Below are 25,262 nucleotides of genomic sequence, written 5' to 3' on the forward strand. Positions count from 1 at the left end.
TTTATTTGCAAATAAGGAATATTTAATGTCCACATTGCCCCCCTTTTATTTTACACAATGTCCTTTCCCAACCAAGCTCAAGCTCTGCTGCTTTTACCCTTAGAGACCTTTCTCCCTCAAGAGTCTAAGCCATTCAACAAAATGCCTACCAGGTCACCAAACTCGGAAAAAAGCTTCTCAGCTAGTAGGGCTCATCATCTGATTGGACCCAAAGTTGTTCCGCAATGTGGACTGAAATAAGCAGTTTTTAACCAGTAGGTTATTAGTGTGGTTATAGAGTTGACTGAATTGACCCATCAATTCAACCAAATAGGTTAGAAAATTCATCTAAATATTAAAAAATTAATTGTGAAGAAGCATTTTCATTACTAACTCATTCCCTTCACCAATTATGACTGTATGCTTTCAAGTGCATTCATGCATTATTCTACGGTTATAATAAAAATAATACAGTTTGGATGGGGGGGACAAACGAATGGAAGAAGGGTGAGAGATAAGGGTTGGCAATTCAGTTTCAACTTTAATTACTATTTAGCATTTGAGAGATCATAAATCTATTACTAACTCATAGTTATGAGTTACAAAGTATATTTGCTTTAGCAGGAAGGCATAACCAAATGTCTCTAAAATATGCTGAATTGTTCTGTCACTTATCTGTTTTGTTGAGATCATTAACATGCTTTGAAGCCAAAGGTACCAGATGCATAAACTCTCAGATAGTTCTCATTCTTCCTAATATTAGCTCCTGATACATCATCGATTTGCAAGATGAATATTTATTTCTAGTACTGCAAACTTACCAGTGGCATGACCTCATTTCTTTACTCTCAGATATTTTAAATACCTGAAGAAGTTCCAAAGATTATTTAGATAAACTACTCATTGCATATGTGGAAAGACTGAGGTTTTCAGAGGTTTGGTGCCTTGTCCAAGGTAACGGAACTGACTGTGGCAGATGATTCTAGAACTCTCAACTCCTGACAGACTACCAGTCCTGAGGCCACACCATAACTTAATGCCTGAGGCTAACACACCACCAAGAGTATTACAAAGTGAGCCTCTCACAACCAATCCCATCATCTTTCACATCCCCAAGTACCTCATCAATCTGCCGGAGTCCCAGCCTAAGTCATTCTTTTTCTCACAGACTCAAACCACAGACTCTGTTTATCTTCTCCACTTCCCTCCCTTCCCACACAAACCCTTTCAGTGTCTCCTGTGACCCCCAACCTGTCACCAGCTGTTGCCTTTTCTTCCAATACTCCCTCCACCTCCTTGCTTTACTTGAAACCTACCTGGGTCCTGAACAAACATCAGGGCCAGGAGTTGAGTTAGGTATGTTCCTTGCTACTTTCAAATTATCACACTTTCCCTCCTGCAAAAATCACTGTTCTCTCAATGCTAACATCATTGGGCTACACCACTCTTTCTACACCTTCTTACACTCTTCTGCCAACCTCCTAGTCACACTTCCTCATTCACTAGTCTTCTGTTCCCCGAAAAGAGTCTTCTATTCCACCCGGTTTCCGTCCTTTATCTTTGGTGATTTCAATAAGTGGATGACCCATCAAAAAGCCCCAGCTTCTCAATTTCCTGATTTCCATATTCCATTGACATTTTCCTTTTTCCCCTTCAGTCACCTATTTTATGGTCACACCCCAGACTTTTACATCTCTTTAAAAATATGAACCTTTTCAAATAGAAAGATCTAACATCCTACTGCATAGCTATGCATTCAGTTCACTGATACAAATACTTCCATACAACCACTTGGTTCTGCAATGACGTGGGGACATTTGATCCCTTCATCCCACCACTTTCTTATTATCCATCCCTTGTCATTACTTCCCACCTTCTTCAGCACAGATTCCATTATCATCAACATAGTGCCCCTTTGCAAATACTTTCAACTTCCAGTTCCTTCTTTCCCTCAACTGAGTTTGCCTTACAAAACCCCAATCCACGTATGAACTCACCTTGCTTCAGACGTTTTTTTGCACCTAAACAGGAAATTGTTAGTACTCATAGGAATCACACAGATAACCGTTTTGCTTTAAATTCATAATGTTCTACCTGACCTTTTCCACCTTTATCTCTCAGCCGGTGTCCTTCCCCATACTTTACTGAATAGAACTAAGCGAAAAGAAGCCAATCAGAAAAGGCTACATACTGTATGATTCTAACTATATGACCTTCTGAAAAAGACAAAACTATGGAGACAGTAAAAAAATCAGTGGTTGCCAGGGGTTGGGGTGGAGGAAGGAACGTGCAGGCAGAACACAGAGGATTTTCAGGGCAGTGAAACCACTCCATATGATACTGTAACGGTGGATACATGTCATTATACATTTGTCCAAGTCCACAGAATACACAACACCAAAAGTGAACGGTAATGTAAACTATGGACTTTGGGTGCTTACGATGTGTCAATGTAGGTTCATAAACCGTAACAAATGTACACTCTGTTGGGAGATGTTGATAATGGGGGAAGTTATGCATGTGGTGTGGGCAGAAGTTATATGGGAAATCTCTGTACCTTTCAATTTTCCTGTGAACCTAAAACTGCTCTAAAAAATAGTCTTAGGGCTTCCCTGGTGGCGCAGTGGTTGAGAGCCTGCCTGCCGATGCAGGGGACACGGGTTTGTGCCCCGGTCCGGGAAGATCCCACATGCCGCGGAGCGGCTGGGCCCGTGAGCCATGGTCGCTGAGCCTGTGTGTCCGGAGCCTGTGCTCCGCAACGGGAGAGGCCACGACAGTGAGAGGCCCACGTACCGCAAAAAAAAAAAAAAAAAAGTCTTAATTTGAAAAGTCTGTATTTAAAGGGTAGTTGAAACTGTTATTAATTCATAAACGGAAGATTACAGAGAAATTGAAATGAACTAAATCTAGATATATCAAAATAGATTAATCTCAAATACATAATGTTCAGTAAAAGCAGGATGCAAAGGATGCTATAATATGATATACGGATATGTGAGTTTTAAAACAAAGTAACATACACTGTATGCAGATACACAAATGTAGAAACGTATGTTAATGATAATACAACTTCAGAATAGGAGAACAGAGAGGAGGGGGAAAGAATAGTAGATTGGCTTTATCTGCCATGTTATAGTTCTTTTTTAAAAAATGCTTCCAGTAAAAGACACCAGAAGAAAGGGGTATAAAATGAAAATGTGGGGAATGTTAAAAAAGGAAAATTAAATGGAGACAGTAGGTTCTAGACATCAGGAGAGGAAGGAAGTATATTTTCAAAAGAAGGTCATAAAACACAGCAACCAATTTTGCAGACAAGTCAAGTGAAATGAGGATTAAGAAGCTCTGTCTGTTATCAGTCATAAATTTTGAAGAGAGTTTCAGTAGAATAATGGGGGTGGGAGCCAGATGGTGGAGGGGGGAGAGGAGAGACTTGGCACTGAGGAAGTGGAGTCAGTGACAGCAAATGGCTCATTCAAAAGAGGTGGCAAGGAGGAAAAAAGAGAAGAGAAAGACACACAGTAGCGGGGATGAGAACCAGTTAGTTTGTCTGATGCTTCAGTTTCAGGCCAGGTGGGTACTCAAATAACTCAATATTTTTTTGCAAAACATTAAGTCTTTATATTATCAAAAATAAAAGACAGAAATAAATACCTTTTTTCCTTAAGGGAATATCTGTAAACTATCTCATATGTTAATATGGCATAAAATAACTCTAGGAGCTTGGTTCAAATAACATGAACAACAGAGCTGGAGAAGTTGAGAAAAGGTGAGCCATGAGAGCTAGGGATTTCCCGGTTCCCCGGTGTGATGCTCACCCAGACAGATCCCCACAAAGCAGGCATCTTGATGTAGTCATCCAGTCAGGATCTGACCTTCAACCTTGCAAACTTAGAAATTTAATCTCATCAATGTGAATACAATTGGCAGTCTCGGGAAGCTGATTCCTACTAACAAAGCTCATCAGAGACCACTGTTTAAGCCACTTTACTTATTTATATATGACAACATTAACTGTCACAGCTTCTAAATTATGATGTATTGTTTTGTACCCTTGTATTAGACCTTATGTAAGGTCTAACACAGTCCATGTAATCCTGGCCTGTTACTGAAGATTGCAAAAATATTACCTTGTTGAAATCATCAGCACTGCTCTGATTCATCAAACCCTGATGTGAATGCTAGTTCAACCTTTAAAAGAAACTTTTAAAAGACTATATAGAAAATGGGTTGTTTGTATGGAATCTTCCTTAGTTTAGTATCTTTAAAATGAAACCAATTCTCCATGGAAATAAACTAGTGTGTCTTTCATGAAATTCTATAAAACATTTCTGATGGTGCACTTAAAGGACTATCATTAAACCATTCATTGCCGTGTAGGCGGTGAGTTTTAAAACATTTTCTCAGACATAAAAAGCATAGTTCTTTTGGACCTACACCAAAATCTTTATTTTGCACAGCTCATTCTATTCAATGTGTATAGCACCCTAAGATGTGGTAAAACTTTGAAAGTAATTATTAAAGAAAAGAGAATAAGGAATTACGGGGTTTGTTGGGAAAGGTACAAAGAGTCTATTTTCAGAGGCTATTTGAAAATGTGTAGGGGAGCTGATCAGGTGCAGACAACACAGGAGGAAAAGCCTCAAAAAAGCTTTTCTGTCCTTTGAGTTGGCAGTGGTCCTGGGTAATGCTTTTTGTTCAGAAAGTTTGTGAGCATGGGTCTCTGGAAAAAATATACATATATTCTGAACCATAAGATTTTAGGACTTCTCACTGAAAGGACAACAATTATAAATATCAAATATCTTTAAATCTTTATTTCCAAATTTAGGTTCATGGTTATATTAAAAAAAAACCTCAAACAAACTCAAAAGGAAAAAATAGACATTTCAATAATATTTTGGATACTATAGTTATGATATGTAGGGACTATGATTCAACTCAATATAACTAAAATTATGAGCTACTTAGGTATCCTAATATTGGAGCTTTGTTGCAATTGTTTCAAATACATCTTAAAGAAGAGTGGATACTTGTTGGCTTCTTCCACAGCATCCATTTCCCCTTTTTTTCCAACCAAAAGGACCTCATTTTCCACAGGAGAACTCCTCACCCATCCCCAGCAGAAAGCAGCTGTGTGGCTGAGAGGGTAGATCCCACCCCCATGTTAAGTCCAGCAGAGCATCTTGCACTTGATCACAGTGACTGGTTCAGGGATGGGCATGTATCACATTTTGACCAATGAAATGTGAGCAACTTACTAAGTCCTCCAATGAATGAAGTTTCTGTGCTCTTCTGTGAGAGCTTCGGGGACCTGACATAGTGTGAGAAGAATGTCAGGCCCATTAACGCTACCATGAGGAGATCTAGCATACACATGAGTCCAGCACCCAGAGGAGGACAGGGCTGCAAGAATCAAAATGAACTTGGTGTCCCGATGGCATCATGAACCTATAAATCAAGACTCTGACAAAGCCTAAAATTAGAAGAGTCTGTGGACAGTTTGGTTACATGAATTTATATAAACCTTTGCCTTTTTTCCTTAATCCACTTCGGTTCAGGTTTTCCATTATTTGCAACCAAAAGCCAGCCAGCCCACGTGGGGAGGTAATTTGGAAGACTGGAAGGCGATTATGTTCGGGAGATCTGAGTCCTGGTTCAGTTCTACCATAGAGTTATTTGTGTAATCTTGGGCAGGTTTTTTAACCACATCCTTTAATCAGTTTATCCACGTATAAAATGAGCATTAGTTCTAGAGGATTTCTAAAACACAGTACAGACAGGCTAGATGTCTACCTCTTGGATACAAGGAATAATCCACTAAAATTGCTGAAGTGCTAAAATTGGAATATTGCAATTCCTGTGATTCCATCCAAGATGCTGCCTCCATTAAAACTTGAGCTAATTGTACACAACTCTACTCCAATGTCTGCCAAGCCAAACCCACACGGAAAACCACCTCATCTACTTCTATTTATTTATAAGTTATGTCATTACAGCGTAAAATCAAGAGCAGGAGCTGACACTCTGCCACCAATGTTTGTAGAACTGATAATGGTCAGGAAACAAGGTTCTCCATCTAGTAGTGTCCTCCTCATATCCAGTTAACTTGGCAACCTCAAGCAGCAAGAAATACTGACTACAATGGGCCTAAGAAGCCTAGCTATGCAAAGAGAGACACTGTTGCCAGCAGTAACTGTGTGGTAAAAACACCACTGCATACTTTTCTTTTTGCTTTCCTATGATAGTTAGTGAGATACACACACACACACACACACACGGTTTACTATTCTTGTGGAGAATGGTTAGCTACTTAAGAAAAGCATGTCTTATTTATTTGATACTGTATCAAATAACTTTTTCTACTTTTTGGCATGTCAAACTTTCATTAAAAAATTTTTGAATAAGTGAGTGGAACAAATGAAACCCCTCTGCAACATTTATATTTATAGAGAGGTCTCCTGTGTGTGTGTGTTTCTTTGGAAGGGTGTTCATAGGAATATAATTTAAGATAAAGCTGTATCAACTGTTAGAATTCAGAATGCCCGACTGGGCATTTCTGATGTGTTTACAGTCATCTATTCGCATAAGTTCATTTGCACGCAGTGGAAAGAGACTAGAAGAGGGCCTTTTTCTTCACCCATCCCCATGGTCATGTTTAAACTCTGAGGACAGGGAGACAGCTACAGACAGAAGCAAGGAAGAGCTGTTTTCAGAAGGATTCTGAGACCTGGGCTGCACATGCAGCACTCCTTCAGAACCCAACTATAAGCTCTGCTAGAGACAAGGAGAGAGGCATCCTCCTCACTAATGATCTGAATGCAGTATGGCTTTAGCTCAGGGAAGATATTGAGAATAGATGATCATTATGGCAACCTTGACAGCCTGAAGCTCTGGAAGTTTTGGGAGACAGCCCCCTTCTTCCCACACCCCCCCCTCCAGACATTGCTCTTACAGGTATAAGTCCTGGTGCTGGTAGAGAGGGCCACCATGAAGAGAACGCCCAAGCCTCTGTGATCAATAAAGAAACACAGAATAGAAGAAATGAAAAGACTCTTGGTGAGTTACTGCAAAAAAAATCCCAGGTGGACTCCCAGAATGACCAGGAAGACTTTGAGTGGGTTATGGAAATCCTGCATGAGGCAGATTAGGCATGAACCAGAGAAATCTGAGTTGTCATTGTTATGACTTCCTTTGTACCCTCAAGCTATGACAACTCCTGGGCAAACTTGGATTACATATATATTAAAGAACAGTCCAGTAACAAAGTGTGCCAAGAAATGTTTCCAATCATGTAAGGCTTTGTTAATGTTGTCACAAGAAATTTATTCTATATGGTGCATGATCCTCTACAAGTCCCTTTCTTATCTCCGCCCATGTAACAAAAGAATTGCCTTGATCACAAATGAATGTTTTGGGGCTGAACACCTTGTTAAGAAGTGGAAATACATTTTATAAATCTCTTTTACAAAATTGGAATTATCTTCTGACCCTCCTAACATTTCCCTACTTCAAATATCCCCAAAACTTAAATGGACTAGAACCTTGAATCACCCACTGAAGTGCACACTGTCAGCGCTCCACCCAGATTTCCTAAGATTGCTTTCATGGTTTGTGTGCACTTCTCTCCTGGCTTCATGTGCATTTACTTCCAGAGGCCAGACCTACATTCTTTTCTGGAATACTACCTACCCTTGGGCTGGCTGGGCTTTTCCCTCATTCACAATGAGCTGGAAACTTGCCTCCCTGAGCCTTCCCTGAAGAGTGACAGGTGGGAGGTTTTGAAAGCCCAGTTCCCTTGCCTCGAGTGAGGACAAAACTGCACGGCATCAACTCACACAGCAGCATTCCACGTGGGGTCAGACTGAAGCTACCCTCAGCGAAACCTAGCCTGCAACTCACCCACGCTTGGTTTCTCCCCTTTCCCCTCTGGCTTCTCTCACTTCCTTACTGATTTCACTTGGAAACAATTCCTTAATAAATCACAAACAAATAAATCCTTGCTTCAAGCTGAACTCCTAAGACACTCTTCTGAACAGAAAGGTCTATAAAGAGATCCCTGGACTCAGAGGGGTAATATGATAGGGATATTCTCACAAAAAGGTGGGGTAAACTGTCATCACCCCAACATGATTTGGGGAAGACTGGAGAAGCCTTTTGCTTAAGTATTTGACTGCCACTAGTATTGGCAATGCCTACATGAGTGACTTATTCTGTAAGCTCTGGGCCTTTACAGAATAATTATCCCATACCCAATTACCCCAGTAAAGAGACATGGGTAGCTCAAACCTTCCTCTCCATGACCAAAGTCACCACACCGAGTTTAGCCCACGCTTCTGAATGCCACAACTAGATCACTGTGGTGTCAGGGAGAAAGATGAGCTCCTGCGCTGTAGTCAGATAACGGGGTCATTCCTGTGCTTCATTTCTTGCTGCATCATGGAGCCTAACTGAAGCTTCAGGGCAGCAGCCTGGCTAAGGTACCAGAGACAGGTATTTCATTTTTGAGTAAACAACCTACTTTAAAGCAACTTTGGCGGCAGCAGTGATTGCTTACCCAGGTATATATACAGAGGCCTGCACAGGTCTGTGGAGGGGGGCAGAAGCCCCATCCCATCCTTTGCATCATGTAAAAGATGATCAGATGAAATCAGATGATAAAGACTGCAGTTAGGCTATGGCTAGCCGCAAACTCAAGTAGGATACAGGCCCCTTTGAAAGGAAGAAGTATTTATGGTCTCTGTCTTAGTTTGGGTTCCCCCAAAAGCAGATCCTGAGGCAGGAATTCAAGCGCAAGTAGTTTATTTAGGGAAAGCCAGTAAGGGAGTGGAGAAGTGTTACAGGGAGTAAGGCAGCCAATGAAAGGGGCACTATAAGCCAGCTACCTGTTGAGCGACTGGAGATATCCCACCTGAATTATCCCACCTGGTTGATGAAGGGGACGGCGTATCTACAAACCTTCCTGTCAGTCACCGACTGAAGCCGGCTTTCTGAGGATGTTAATTCCCCAGCATTTCCAGCCTGCCACACATACATAGAAAAAGCCCTCCAACACAGATGCACAGATCAACAACTCCAAGTCACTGGGGCACACTGAAATAGATTTGAAAGAATTAGAAAATGGTCATTATTATACACCTACTTACCTAAAAACTGAGCTGGAAGGGACATACACTTAGCCTAGGTAAAAAGAATGACCAAGGCCTTGCATTTGCAGCACACCCAGAAAGGATGTGCAGGGAGGTTTAGGGCTCATGGTGGATTGACTTTCCAGCAGTTTTCACAGAACGCTTGGTAACATATTTAAAGTGAAAATAAAGTCAGTTGATGGGTTTGAAAAGGATGGGCTTTGCCATAAACTTTAAGTTAAATCTGCAACTCCAAGGTTTGAAAGAAAATACAGTTAAAGCACATAAACAAAATACTATGTAACAGGAATTACATTCTTTATAATTAACAAATTTATAATACAAGAACTTAGGATTTTAAAGTAAGCTTGTATAAGGAGGTTTCAGTTTAAAATTTTTTTTTAGTTTATAAAAATTTAGAAGCTAAAAGAACAAAAAAAGTGTTTGAAGATCACTGTAGCTTACTGCTAACACTATGCTTCCAGAATGTTTCTAGAGTCAGAATTCCTAGTTGCCAGCTTGAAAGCAGAAACCTGCTTGAGCTGATTCAAGCAGGAAGGGAAGTAATTGAAGGATATTCAGGAGCTCACATAATTGTGAGACAGGCTGCAGAACAAGATTCAGAAGTTATATAACCACATAGCACATCCCAAACACACAGCAAAGCTGGGTTAGTACCCTGTGGACACCACTGCAAAACAATACAGACTGAAGCTTGCATGCCCCAATACTGCTGATGTGCCCATGTGCCCTGGATGCCACCAGGAGTATTAACAGCATGGCTCCTTCATGAAATTGCTCTTGCTGCAGCTGTGTGACCACAAGAGCGTGTTCTCTGTAAGTCAGGTAGTCATAAACAGCCTAGATCTCTCTTGCTATAAGAAAGAGCAAAAAACGTACCTGATATAATGAGCTCTGTTGTCCCACCCAAACTCATAAAGAAGGGAATTCTCAAGAAGTTAAGAGAGCTCTGATGTTGAACAGCTGAAAAACAATAATAAACACCCCTGACAAACGGTTGTCTTTAATTTGAATTACCACCTTTTGTTTTTCAAAACGACTCTCTGCTGAGAATTTCTTTTAATCCATTGTGTTATGACGTCTGTGGTTTTTAATTTAGTTTCTGATGCATATGTTAAAATGCAGATCATTATTTTCTGTCATTATTTTTATGCATGAAAAATCCCACTGCAGGAGTTATCACATGGGGTAATGACTTGGAAAACATTTCTTCGGTTCCAGAGTGACATTCCAACAACAGGAAGGAAGGGAGAGAGGGAGGAGACACCACAGACATTCTTCTAAAGTCTTATATATCTGAGTTTTGGCTTCTTTGTTATTCATGATGCAAATTCAGAAAAATGGAGGGATCATATCTCAAAGCTGGTAAAAATGGGCATTATGGTCATATCTGAGGTTGACCAGGACAATGAATTAGCTCACTTTCCTGGTGGAAGAATGAGTGGTGCAAACTTTGTAGAGGACAATTTGGTAATGTACATATAAAAGCTTTAGAAATCTCATTTGTTGACATTAGAGAACAGAGGTCTGTACAATTTCTGTAAAGAGCCAGATACTAATTATTTTGTGGGCCATATGGTTTCTGTCACAACTACTCAGCTCTGCCATTGTCATCCAAAAGCAGCCAGCAGAGATAATACATAAATTAATAGGTATGGCTGTGTTCCAATAAAACTTTATTTACCAAAAAAATTGTAAATTTTGTAGTCTGAGGGCTACAGTTTGCCAACTCCCGTTAGAGGTGTTTAATAGTAACAACTCAGATGCCTAATACGGAAGAAAAAATAAAATAAATGCACCAGAGGCATTTATTGTTGAATAAGATTTTTTAAATTGTTGAATCTGCCTCTTTGTAACTGTCCTAAGTGCCCACACCGGGACCATTAACCTTAAATGATCTACCTCTTGTTTACATCACGGCCTTTATTTTGTCATTCTATTGGGCATTTCCCTTGGACAACAGTGTTAAAATTGCAGTGTAGTGCAGTGGAGCTGGACTGCTTAGGTTCAAAGATTGGCTTTGTTATTTACTAACAAAATGACTTTGGGGAAAATAAAACCCAGAGAAGAAACCAGCAGAACCACGAACATGTTCGCAAGTGAGACGGAGGCTGAGAAGAACACCACTGAATGCCTCATCAAGACTTAAGATTTCAGTAAAGGTTGAACACGCACCCCTCCTCCTTGCCCTGACAGTGGAGCCTCCACCTTATGATAATACCAGTATAATGGGTAAGAAACACACATGAAGTAAATGGTAATCTAGGTTAAAGAAACCCATGCTTTACACCGAATCTCACTGTGGAGGAAATTATAGGGAGAAATTTAGAAAGACTCTGTGCCACAGAGAAAGACGGTCATGAGCAGTAGTACTTAAATTGTTCATAAAGGGTCAAATATTCTCCAAATCTCCTAGGTATAGTACAGCTACTTTCCTCAATGACTTTCTTTAGTCAAAATCCAGGAAGATAATCAATTAAGTGGTTGCATTATCTCCATTAATTTTCTATTGCTGTCATAACAAATTATCTCAAATTTTGTGGCTTAAAACAAGAAAACTGTATCGTTTTTACATTCAATAGGTCAGAAGTCTGGTATGGGTCTGACTGGACTAAAATCAAGGTGTTGGCAGAATGTGTTCCTTTCTGGAGGCTCTAAAGGAGAATCTATTTCCTGTTCACTTGGTTTACTGGCAGAATTCGGTATGCTTGCCTTTGTGGGACCAAGATACCTGATTTCTTGCGGGCTGTAAACTAAGGGCTGTTTCCAGCTAAAGACAACCAGCTAAAGTCCTTGGCTCCTGGCCCTCTTTCTCCAGCTTCAGAGCCATCAACAGTGGAACCAGTCATCACATACATCTCTCAGACCCACTCTCCTGCCTCCCTCTTCCAGTTTTAAGGATCCAAGTGATTAGAGTCGGGCCCACCCAGATAATCCAGAATATTCTCCCCACCCCAAGGTCTTTAACCTTAATTACATCTGCAAAATCCCTTTTGCCATATCAGGTAACAATCACAGGTTCCAGGAATTTGGATGTGGACATCCTCGGGGGGCCATTATTCTGCCTACCACAATATCCTATTTGCTTTTCCTATTCTTCCCAGAGGTACTGATATCTGAAAAATATCGAGCTGCCTTTGAGTATATTCTTGGATACTAATTCCTTCTGATCTTTGAAAAAGTCTGCCTTACAAAGGCAGACAATGACATATCCATGGATATGGGCTGATGATCTGAAGATATAGACTCAAATTTTGTTTTGTGAGTAAAAGTTACTTTATTACTAATTACTGTAAAGAGCACTGAACTAGAATCCAGGAGGCCTTCACTGTAGGCTCTGCTATGTAACCCTCAGAGTCACTCAGCTTCTTTGGGACTCAGTTTCCTATCTACAAAATGAGAGAAGTGGACTTGGAAATTCCTAGATTTCCTTCCAGCTCTTAAAATCTAGATCCATGGTTTGAAAAAAGAAAAAAAAATGGTAGAGGTGAGAGTGTAATTCTATTTTATGTATAAAACCAAATAATGGCAAAACTTATAAAATGAGAATTTTTCAGAAATAGTAAGGTAAAGCTTTGATTTTCTTTTACTCCATACATATTTTAATGTAATTCCAGGCATCTGCTTTCCATTAGTGACTCAAGGTAACTTAGTTTTTGTCAAGACAATTCTTATATACTTCACACTACCACACCATTTATCTTTCTGTACTTTCTCACATTATTCATACCTCACAGCCTAACCTCAGTATATCAATAAATTAGCTTTGATCTCTCGCAATATAACGTCTGCAACAAGTCTAAATAAACCTGTTCTTTCAGTGTGGATTATACCGTCACGAGTGAGCTCACATTGAAGATCACAGACTTATTAATTTCTGCCATCAACATCATTTTCCAATTTTGTCACGCCAAAATCACAGTAAAAAGGACAGTACAAATTTTATCTGTACTGCAATCCAAGCCGCTAAAGACATTCATCTTTAAAAGACAAGCAAAAACAACAAAAACAGCAAGTCAAGCACTCAGCTTAAAACAATGCTGCTTAATCTGCTTTGCAATAGTGATTACACAAAAATGGTAATTTACACACACAAACACACAAAAGAGATTGAAAAGGCTGAGGTCTGGGTGCTCCACTGGATTAGTTGTACTCTTCACATACTATTTAAATAAAGCTGCCCCAAGCGGTATGAATTCAAGCATCCTCTTAGGGCAAAGTCAGAGGTGACAATACCTGCCTACCTCAACCACAGGAGGAGATAAGTAAAATAGGGGCAGGTTAACCAAAGTCCAGATCTGAAGTGGAGTATCAGAAGTCTGTTGTGCTACAGCGCTGTCTGGTGTAATATGAATCAGCTCACACGTGACTGTTAAACAGGGGAGTAATGTTGGAATAGTGCAGAAAGCAGGGTGGTACATACATAATTTTTCCTAGCACTTTAATGTCTTGTGCTACCAAGAACCAACAGCTGAATATAAAGTCACACAGCTGACTGCACGACCACTCCTGGTCTGGAGAAATACAGTACCCAAATGACACCTGTTCACTGTGCGGCATCCTATTCTTCCCTCGGTTTAGCTCAGCCATGTGCTCCATTTTGATAGTGCTTATTTTGCATTTCTCCTAGATCTGCACAAAAGCAACAACAGACAATGGGTCAGAGCCATCTGTCTCTGGCATCTCTATATTTCCTGCAAACTTTACAACTGCAAAGTTTACAGCTGCAACGTCTGAGGATGATGCTCTCCTGCCCTTGCTTCCATCACTCAGCAGTGTCACTTCTTCCATATACCATCATTTTTCAAGCCACCTTCAACTTTTTTTAAAGGTAAAACTCTCTAAGTTATTATAGCATTTCTTGTTAGGAATTTCACATGTCCTTTTAAATGTGCTATTCTCATTTGGATTGTTATTGTCTCTGTTAATGCTGTCCAGTGGTCCCCAAACTTTGCTCATGTTACCATCACTTGTGGAGCTTTTAGAATCCTGATGCCCAGGCTCTCTTCATACCATTTAATTCAGAATGTCTGCGAGTGGGAACCAGGGCATCAGTAGTTTTCAGAGATCCCCAGCTGTTTTCAATGAGCAGCAAAGTTTGAGAACCACTGCTCTAGTTCAGTTGTTCAGGGTTTGAGTGGTCTTTGCCAGACCTATTTTTTCCCTAAGGTCTGTTATTTTAAGTGAGCTATTTTTTTGAATGTGAGGATTTTCAGGAATGTACATGGCACATTGTAGCTGAAATGTTTATATTACTGTTTCAAGTTTCCAAAATATAAATAATGTAAAGAATGCATACAAGTATATGTAAGTATTTTATTAATATGCATTATCCTTTATAAACGACACAGTGGGCTTCCTGAGATAGACTGGTTCTCCAGATGTTTAGGGTAAAGTGTATGCCACTGCTAGTGAACCCAGCGTGTCTGGTGGCCTCACCACTGGCTGGTGCACAGTATGTGTCACACCTGCACAGTTCTACAGCTTGGCCCCATGTACTTTATTAACAAGCAGCCCTGTCTTTTCCTGGGTCTCCCTACTCTTGCCATTCTGCCAGTTCACCAACCAGTATCACTGCTGCCTGTGATTTGCTGTCTGCCTCCCTGCCTTTCTTAACCACTATCTTTGAATCACGTCTTCCGCCTTTCCATTCCTACTGCTACAAATCAGAAACTCACACCTGGAGGCTGGCTAGCCTTCTAATCCTCACTTCCTACCTCCACTGTAAATAATTAAAGTCAGATTAATTTTCCTAAAGTGCATTTGTACTTTTTCTCAAGCCCCAATTTAAGTCTTACCTTTTTCATAAAACGTCCAAGATTCTAACACATATCCACCTTCCCCTTCCTTAAGCAATTAAAATGTGCACTGCTCAATTTATCCAATCAGAAAAAAAGGCAGTGAGCAAAATAATGTAGTAGAACAAGCTCTGGGACTGAGTAAAAGGTTACCTGTGATGTAATCTATGTCCATGAGCAATAATAACTGACATGAATCGAGTGCTTATTATATGCTAGGCTTTACAAGAATCACTTTTAGTCCTCCAACAATTTGATGATGTAAGTACCATCATTTCTCCATTTTACAGATGAGAAAACAGAGGCAAGAAGGTTAAGTAATCCACTCAAAGTCCCACAGGATCCAAATCCAAACAGGCTAGCTCCTGAGATAGTGTCCTTAATCACAATCCTATACTGCTTCTCGATTAGCAAGTTAGTTTAATTTTTCCCATCCCTTAAAAAATGGCGTTAAAAATGCCTGTCTTAATACCTTAAAAGGAAAAAAACCCCCATAATATATGAAAAACACTTTGTAATTTATACTGTTAAATGAACTAATATTTCCACATCAATTACCTTTCTTTATATTTTGGGATACCTGTTATTTTTCCATACACTATTTCATAATTAGAGCTCTGTACCTGTTCAGGAATTTCCTTGTAAGGAGATACCAGGGTTTATTTATGTCCTTTTCTGCCTTGGAGAACCCTAGAAAGATCTATTCAATATATACTGCTGATTGGTTGACACTTTGGGAACTTATAGGAATACAAATCAATAAAAATAAAATAAAAGCTCATATCAAATTAGGTTAAAAGCAGTATTTTAATTTTCCAATAATTATCGTCATTTTTTCCCCATAAACCATTCACAGTAAAGTGCAAATTCAGTTTCCTCAGAATCTAGTATGAGTATGATTCTTCAGGTTAATGAAAGAATACAGGATACAAAGGGAGGTGAGTTATGCCCTGCTTCTCAAGAGAATCATTAACCAGAGAAAGATCCACTTTACATACCTTGGTTTCTACTAAAGCAGCGGTCCCCAAACTTTTTGGCACCAGGGACCGTTTTCGGGGAGGACAATTTTTCCAAGGGTTGGGGAGGGGTGATTCAAGCGGTAAGGCGAGCGAGGGGGAGCCATGGGGAGCGGCAGAGGAAGCTTTGCTGGCTCGCCCACCAACAGCTACCTCCTGCTGTGCGGCCCGGTTCCTAACAGGCCCTGGACCGGTAGCGGCACCACAGGCCAGGGGTTTGGGGACGCTTGTACTAATGAAAAGTAACTCCAGGAATGTCAGATATCTAGGGAACTCCTTTCTACCCTTTCCCATCTCTTTTCTGCCCTATTTTTGATAAATCTTGGCTGTTGTTCTAGATACGTGCTGTTGGATTACTAATGAGAGAGAGATTCATGAGTGGGTTGGGAAATATATGAAATACTGAGCCAATCATAAGTGAACTAAATATAAAAAATTTTAGTTATCTGCTCAAAGTTTTGATTCAGAACTAATGGCATAAAATAAGTGCTCCATTAATAAAACAAAAAACATTCCAGCATACTTTTACTCCTCAGTAAAGAGTGACAGAGTATGGGTAGCGCTTTGAGAGATTTTTGAATTAAGCTCAAAATCTCACGGTACCCCTACTTAACTTTTTAGTTGTCAGATGTTTATATTATATCATTTCCCCCTGTTGGAACTTTAACTTAATTTTCCATTATGAGGTGTTGAACTCTCTATGTCCGTTTACTCCCAAGGTCACAACGCTAATTTAGATAAATCACATATGTAATGTTTGCATCCAGATGTAACTCATTTTTGTCTTATTAAAGACTTTTCTTTATCCATAGGCTCTCTCCACATCTGTGATCATTAGTGACTACAGAAAACACAGTTTTAAGACGAATGTAAAAATTTTCAAACCAAAGAGATTTTGTGATGCTCCATAAACACTGCACATCTGTCATTTATCTGGCATATTAATTTAATGGAAACCACACAAGGTCATAAACTTGTATTATGATGAAATTAGTTCTGTAAGTTACTATATAATGTAAATGAACATTTTCACATATAAACACACTCTAAGAGATGAAACACTACATGGGTTATTGATTTTAAATACTTGGCACATTATTTTTAAAAAATTCCTTACTAATGATACCTCATTTATCACTAATTAGTACTTTGGTTTTTTGTTCAATGTCTAACATTTGCAAACCACACAATATCTTCATTTTTTTAATTTATGGAAGATACTTTCATTTACCTGCCCTCCAGCATCCACCCCCCCCCCAAAAAAAAAACTGGGACATGCACCACCTAATTCCTGACTACATGTGGTTTCGAACAGGTCAGAGTAAGTTTAAGTATATAAAATATTAAACATTTGGGAGTGATCTGTAGGTAATTTTGTGGGTATGCTGTAATGAAAACATATGCTGGATTTTTCAGAAGAAAACTACTGACATTGCAAGAGTTTTCAAATCCTCAATTCTTCAGTTAAGAAATCACAAGTCTAACTGAAATCATAAGGCAATTTTGTACAAAGGGGAAATAACTCTCACTGGTATTTTGTACATAGATTTTTTCCTAACTTCAAGTCCTTTGAAGTTAGGGTACCACAGTAAAATAAATGACATTTTCTAACACATATAAATACCCCAAATGATAAATGTAGCAGGATCTAAGGAAACTGAGGCCCAAATGAGTTGACGTTGCTTGTGCAAGGACACCCACACGATATGGTTAGCAGTGTTGGACTAGAACCCAGTCTGGTCCTTATTTAGATAAGGCTCTTCCTGAATCAGTCCTTTCCAGGACTGCGCAGCAGACCTGCAGGCCTTTTAGTTACTAATTTCACCCTGAGGGGAGGGAGGCTGTGGCGTGGTAGAGGGAAGACTGTTTTCTAAGGGAGACTCACACTTTTCTGTTTGGATTGTTTCTTACATAAATGAGTAACAACACCTCCGCGATGGAGCACTTTTACAGGTAAATGCAAACTGTGCGAACATGCTTTTTGTTGCTGTGTTCTCCAGGCGTATATACCATATGGTTACAACGTGTGCAACTTTGCCCTAGGCCACTTAGCTTCTAGAAGGTTAATTTTCGGCCCTGTGGCAGGAAATTAGGGATTCCACTTCCCCGCGTCTACACTTCATACCAGAACAGCACTCATCTCTCTATTTCACGTGTGACGAAAACACCTTATTCCGTTGTCTCCCGCCTTGCCCGTCTTTTCTCAATATTTCCCCTTCGTAACTTCTGCCACATGGCCTTCCACTCCGCTATGAAGCCCGCTCGCCCACCGTCTCCCCTCTACCCCACCTTCCGAAGGCTTCTTCCTTTCTTCCACCGCCTGCTCGCTTTGTCCCTCTCGGCTTCCGAGAACACCGCCCAGAAACACAGTAGAAATATACTGCGCACGCGCGTTAAAACTAGTCGTCGCTTAGCCTCTTGCGGATGGTTGGCCGGGCTCTTTCAGTTTCTGATTCGCGGAGGCAGCAGTGCGGTACTCTCGCGGTATTTGCTGCCGCCAGTCGGCGGGAGCCGCCGCTAGTGCCTGGCGGGCTGTTTTAGCTCCTCTTGTCGCCGGTCTAGCTGTGTTGCCAGCTGCCGGGCCGAGCATAATGACGTCTGCCTTGGAGAACTACATCAACCGTATCCTCGAGCCGGCCACCACAGGCATTTGCTGGTGCTGTGGCGAGTCCCGCGCCTGCACCGGAGAGGACCGGTGCTGGAGAGGCAGGGGGTCGGGATCGGCGGGCGGTTGCGATACCCGGCAGCTGCGGGGCCCGGTATGCGGGTGCAGGGGTTAAGGATCTGGGACCCACCAATCCCGCCCCTGGGGCTGGAACCTGCCGCTTGTACGGGCCCAAGGTGTCTTTTATTTTTAATCTGAAAAAAAAAAAAACCCCACCAACGTGGTTATTCCAAACTTTTCCGTGTCTCTATAGAAATCAGCTATTGATTCATCCTTCCTGTTTCCCTAGGGCCTATACGTTCAGGTTTGGGAATAAGAGGAACAGTTTAACTAGCGGCAGCGATGGTCGTGTAAATCTATGTGTTTGTTTTATTCATAGGCTTTGCTTGTTGTTCGAGGATAGCAAAAACTTTACAGATGGTGCAAAAATTGAATATCTGCCCCTTTACCACTTGAAATCTCAACTTCTTTGTTGATGGAATTAAAATAATGCTTGCTATTGTAATGGATCGTTTTGAGGGACAAATAACTTTAAAAAGCCCATGTGAATTACCCTATACAGCTGTTACCGTTTTAAAGTCTAGGAGTGGAACACTGCATTGTGCTCTCATGTACAAATTTGGGACAAAAGTGAAATGCCAAAGGCTTTTAATGATGCAAGCATATTGGTACCTGTGACATTGAATATAGCTTCTTTTCTTTTGAATTCCAGAAGCCAGGTCCTGGAAGACAGTGTCTTAACGTGCTTGAAATCATTCAACATTGATTAGTTTAGCAACGATCCAATTTTCGTTTTAGAGATAAAGAAATAGGTATAAGAAAGGGAGAAATATCTTGCTCAACTGTCAAATTGGCAGTATTCCCCAATAAGAAAAGAGTACCAAATACCCCAGCTGTTTTAAGATAGAATGCACTGACCACACACAGAAAGGGATGCTTTTTCTGTTTTTTCCCTTTTTTAAATTGTGTAAATATCACACCAAATTGAAGAACATAAAGTTTTTATGTTGTAAATGTGGCTGTGTTGAATAGTTGTATCTTAGTTCTGTTACTTTTTTCCTAGTAATTTAAACCATTTCCTTACCAGATTTTAAGTTTTCAGTTTACATGTGCTGAGATATGCTTTCCTTGATTCAGTTATCAGGAACTGTTGCTGTCATTACTTCTGATGGGAGAATGATTGTGGTAAGTATTTGGCATATTCATTCTCTGCTTTCTTGTAGACTTATTGGTTGTTAATTTTTATGTACAACTTCTGATCTCTAATGAGTAGGCACCACAGTACACCTGCATTGCAGTTTTCTTATGATTCAGGTCTTTATCTCTTTGATAAATAGCTGCCAATCCATATTTTTTTTCATTAATAAACATTGTAAGTTACATACAAGGCTTCTAGAAGCTAAGATGGGTAATAGATTCTGCCCTCAGAGAACTTCTAGTCTAGTCTGCAGATATCTGCCTGTATTTTATAATATTTATCTTCCTCCTCCATCTTTTATTTCCTCCCCCATTCAGTGTTCTGACAACCACTACCAGAATCATATAATTTTTTTGAAATTTTGTGTATGGTTCTTAGAAACTTTTTTAAGATTTAGATACTACATCTATAAAATAATGAACATTTAAGACTTGTATGGTGTTGATATTCAGATATTCTTAGGTTGTATGATCTCTTGTTTTTTTGTAGAATGAATTATGATGAATGAATAAATTTATTTCATCTCATTTGTCCTTTTATCACAGTATCCCATTTTAATTCCAGAAAAATCTTGGATTCTCTCCTTGATCTGAGGAATTTATCCCATGATTTTGGGCTACTTAATTTCTTCGTTTATAATTCATATGATTGTTCCAAAAAGTTTCCAAAAAGTTTTAAGGCTGCTAAACTTTCTCTATTGTCTATCTAATTCCTATAGTTTAGTCTTTTATTTTCCCATTCTGCAGTTCTGTTTCTGTTTGTTTTGTTTTTAATCCTTGTGATTTTTTTCTCAGTGGATCCCTAAGTGACGATTACCAAAGTGTCAGACTTTGCCATTTATTAAACATATGTCATGTACCAGGCATGTTACGTGTTATCTCACTTAATCTCGGTACAGCTCTGTGAAAAAGAATTAACCCTGCATTCTAGGTTAGGAACCTAGCTCAGAAAAAGTGAGTTACTTTCCCAGAGTCATGTGGATATAAGTGGCAGAACCAAACTGGGATTTAAATTGAATTTGACTCCAAAAGGTAAGGCCAGTTGCCTTGCTTCCCTCTTAATCAAGAGAACAATCATGTTTTTGGTTTTGTTTTTAAGGTACTTCACATTGTATTGAGTCAAAAAATAAGGACAGTTTGAAATATTTTAATCTCATCTTAGAAGCCTATTGCTATTAACAAATATTTGTAAATAGTTTTTTATTTTGTAAAAACCTCAAGTTTAAATTTTCTTGTTTTTGTTAACAGGATAGATGATAAATTGGAAAATTACTTTAATTTTATAGAAGAAGGAAAGCCATTTAAAAAGAGCATTTTTAAGTACTAAAAGAGCATTTTTGAGTACTAAAGTTCAGCAGTTGTGTATTTCTTTCACACATGGTTCACTTTATAGAATAGTTGCATGTAAAATGAAGCCAAGAGGCTATGTATGGATGTGGTAACAACTCTTTGCTAGTTCAGTATAGTAAATACTCCATATTTTGTTTCTCTTCCTAACATTAACTAATATTTCTCTTCCTAGCTAACATTTTATTTCACTCTAATTTTATATATTTTAAATTTTAAAACATGAAACTTTAATGAGAAATTTAACCAACCAAAACCAATGTAAATTGATGTTTTTCAGAAACTTGAATAGCATCTGAGTTACCATGTTGTAATAGGCCCATGTCTTCCTTTTTTAAGAACCACGATTCTTCATAAAATTTTCTCTGAATATATCCTTCAAGTGTTTGAGGCCCATCAAACACTTCGGCAGATACTAAGTACTCATTAAGCCTTAGCTATTACTACCAGTTGAAGTTTGTGTACTGATTTGAATCTCTGAAAAGTGGTAGATTATATTTGCTTGTTCATAGTAGTATAATATAGAAGTTTAGTGGTCTGGCTTTGAAGCAAGCCTTTCATGGTTCGAATTCTAGCTCTGCTAATTTCTGCCCATGAAACCTTGAGGGATCACTTCTCTGTGCCTCAGATTTTCTTGTCTGAAGTGGGAATGTTTGTAGTATCTACCACAAAGGGTAGAGATTAATTGAGATAATGTGTGCAGCATGTTTACTAGCATGTAAAATGAAGTGATACTGTTACATTGCTATAGCTGCTGTGTAGAGGACTATTTCCCTTAAGTTTCCCTTGTTTTAGTTTGTATCTTTAGAATATTAGCTCCTGGACTACCTGGGCTTTTATGCTACTTCCTTGGAAATAAACTAGTACGTAGGTGTCCTTTGTAATTCTCAACAACTCTGCATACTAGTCAGAAGCGTGGTGGGTTCCCCACCCCCCTCTTAAAAAACCAAGAGGTAAGTTTGGTGCCTGTTGATCATAAAGAGGTATTGTATTTTATAGAGAACTTATATATATTTAAAATAGGTACTTCTCTTGGAGTACCTCACAACTAAAATGGTGTCATTGAATTAACACATTCAGGTAAACCAGAATATTTGTCTTTTTCTCTTGAATGTTTTCTTTACAGGGAACACTGAAAGGTTTTGACCAGACCATTAATTTGATTTTGGATGAAAGCCATGAACGAGTGTTCAGCTCTTCACAGGGAGTAGAACAAGTGGTACTAGGTTTATACATCGTGAGAGGTGATAATGTGTAAGTAAAATATGTCTTTTTTAAAGGCAAGTTAAATATACTATAGGTGTACTGCCTTGCTATATGGAGAAGAGGTTTCTATCTACTGAGATTTGTCCATATTTCTAATAGTTACGTAGCCTGGATAGGGTCCAGAAAGAGCCCTGCCTTACACTGAATACTTCATTGGAGAGGCTTCTTAAAATGTTCTTCCAAAGTACCCCTAATTCCAGAGGAACATAAATATACCTCCAGGGCCCAGGCTAGGGTTTGAAAATGTCTTTGAAATCTCTTGTGTAAACAGTTTTAAATAATGCTTTATAACATAGCTGTATTTATCCATTACTTACTTTTTTCTTCTAATTTTTTAGTATAATTGGCTTACTTAAGATGTCCCATGTTTATGTTGTGGCCTCAGTTAACTTGTGACATTGATATGGCAGTTTGAGAAGATATATTTTAGTGGTAGCAATTTAAGAAAAGTGCAACAGTGTAGAACAGTACTGTCCAATACAACTTTTGGGGATGATGGAAATGTTGGATATCTGCATTGTCCACTATGGTAGGTACTAGCTGTGTGTGTGGCCATTGAGTACTTGAAAAGTAGCTGGTGTGACTGAACAACTGAATTTTAGATTTTATTTAATTGTAATTAATTTTAATAGTCACATGTGGCTAGCAGCTTCTGTATCAGTGCAATTATAGAGGCTAGAAGAGTGTTGAATCAGTTTTCTAGTGAGTACTGTTTAAAATTAAAACATGGCTGGAAGGCAGCAAAAGATGTATTAGCATCTGAGATTATTTTTTTGGACAAGTAGGATATGGAAGATAAAGGATTACTTTACTCATTTTATTTGTTTGTCTTAAGAAAATCACCTTTATATGTATAAATCATTTGATCTTTAATCAGAGGTTTATAAAATATTCTATAGAGATAATATTTAGGTGAAGTGAGCTGTAAAGGCGAAGCAGGTGGGGCCCAGGTCTCCTGACCAGAACAGCACTGATTGTTTATATTGGGGCTCTGCATAATAATTGATTTTAAGACGATTTCTCCTACTTTAATTTAAAAAAAAAAATTTTTTTTTGAACTTCAATTAAAAAAAATTTTAAACATTGCTATAGACACAGTGGTATGCTGGAGCCAGCTTGTACTGGCCCACAGAAGCAGATTTTTATATTTTGGGGAATTTTGCAAGCTGGTTGGTTGATGTCTTTTTGGTAGCTTGAAATTGGCCATAGTGGGGGTATCTGCACTATGGATAGCAGTCAACACTGCAAATCAGCCTCCTCCTTTTCCTTGGAGAGCTTTTTTCCAGCACTCCACTGTCTTCCATAAGGATTTTAAATGATACTAATTTTTAATGATGGAATTAAGATCTTGATATGTTTCAGATTGAGAAAACTTAATATGTTCTCCTAAAGTTTGGTACTTCCCATTTATTAGAGAACTGAAGACCGTATACAGTTTAAAGCAAAATCGTGCAAATTCTGTATAACATTTGTCTATAGAATTTACTTTCATTAAAACCAAACAAATTTAAACAACCAATTTTTTATGTAATAATGTTTCATACATGTCCCATGGTCTGGATGTAACAATGACTGTATCCAGCTAGAGAGCCATGGCTTGGTTACCTAGCATGGTATTAGTGAAAATAATGTTATAGGTGTTATGTTAGTGTTGAATCAAGGAAAAATTTGTTGGCTTTAACCCTTGCCAATCACAACAAAAAATCATTTGTTAGATACCTAAGTATCTGTTCTATTATTATCTTTATGTGTGAAGAATTGTACTTCTTTTTGGTGTTGGATTTAAATTGAGTCAACTGAGAAATCATGAAAGGGAAACTAATAGATTTTATATGTACCATTGATGGATTTAGTTCATTGAAGTTACTCAAATAAAGACTCGTGATCCAGTCACACTATATGCAGTCTCTTCTTTAATATTCGTTCCTGTAACAATGTTGCCTTCAATTTATTTGGGTTTTGTGACTTTAAAAGTACAATTCACAACCTTATGAAAATGTTTGTTTTTCACCTTAAGTAGTAGTTCTTTTATACTGTCTTCTCTCAGTTTTAATCAGAAATGAGATTGTTTTAACTGATTTTTTTTTCCCTTAAACAATTACAGTGCAGTCATTGGAGAAATTGATGAAGAGACAGATTCTGCACTTGATTTGGGGAATATTCGAGCAGAACCTCTGAACTCTGTAGCACACTAAGGATAAACTACATATATTGGACATCTGTAAATCTTTGTACAGAATCTGATTATTCTGAGGATGATGGGCAGAATTTTTATGAAAGTGTAATTGTGGATTTTGACTCCATATTGATTCATTGTAATATGATATGTAAATTAAAATATTTCTACATTTTCTTGGAAAAAACTTTTCTTTTTGGCCTAAATCATACATTTGGTAGCTTGGTTTTATTTTTTTATTAAATAGTATAAAAATCTAATGATTATTTTGAGAACTTTTAGAAAAGACATTCTGCTATTTTAATATTTATGGAAAACTAGTTGAAAAGAGAAATTCAAGTATTATATAAATTAAGCATACAAATACCATCAATAGTGCAGGATACATATGTTTCTGTCCCTGATTTTTAAGAAAGTCCCAGGAAGGTAAATCTTGTCTTGTGCAGTTATCTGAACCATCCCCATTTATCACACTGCCCTGGTGGCTCCCTAGCACTTTAGAAGTGTGGGTAAAAGTGTGTTTGGTTGAGAAAAGGAAAAATGCTAACAAAGTTATATATTACCTGAAAAAATTGATTCCATGTGGTCTTAAAAGCCATCTTATCCTTTAAGAATTGGGGAATTTCTAGTATTAAAGGAGTTTTTTGTTATTTATAAACGTGAGTAAATAAA

General features: G+C 38.7%; 1 protein-coding gene and 1 long non-coding RNA gene across 3 annotated transcripts; one reads left to right on the top strand and one right to left on the bottom strand.

Moving 5' to 3' along the window:
* Positions 1-8,773: 8,773 nt before the first annotated feature.
* Positions 8,774-18,292, bottom strand: LOC114901725. The gene is made up of 3 exons (XR_003795267.1): positions 18,229-18,292; positions 10,005-10,088; positions 8,774-9,069 (listed from the first exon to the last, which is right to left on the bottom strand). It is a non-coding gene; the product is annotated as an uncharacterized LOC114901725 (long non-coding RNA).
* Positions 18,293-18,444: 152 nt separating this feature from the next.
* LSM8 (LSM8 homolog, U6 small nuclear RNA associated) lies at positions 18,445-24,770 on the top strand. 2 transcript variants are annotated; one of them, XM_029234061.1, is made up of 4 exons: positions 18,445-18,561; positions 19,749-19,789; positions 22,275-22,402; positions 24,519-24,770. In XM_029234061.1, exons 1-4 carry the CDS (start codon positions 18,531-18,533, stop codon positions 24,607-24,609), a joined length of 291 nt encoding a protein of 96 aa, XP_029089894.1. In that variant the 5' UTR covers positions 18,445-18,530; the 3' UTR covers positions 24,610-24,770. The 2 variants fall into 2 exon arrangements, with proteins under 2 accessions (XP_029089894.1, XP_029089893.1); XM_029234060.1 differs by having other exon boundaries at positions 18,467-18,698; positions 19,742-19,789.
* Positions 24,771-25,262: the final 492 nt, after the last annotated feature.

Source organism: Monodon monoceros, unplaced genomic scaffold (assembly GCF_005190385.1).
Source record: "Monodon monoceros isolate NGI ecotype Baffin Bay Population unplaced genomic scaffold, NGI_Narwhal_1 Super_Scaffold_2, whole genome shotgun sequence".
In the NCBI taxonomy this organism is placed as follows: Eukaryota; Metazoa; Chordata; class Mammalia; order Artiodactyla; family Monodontidae; genus Monodon; species Monodon monoceros.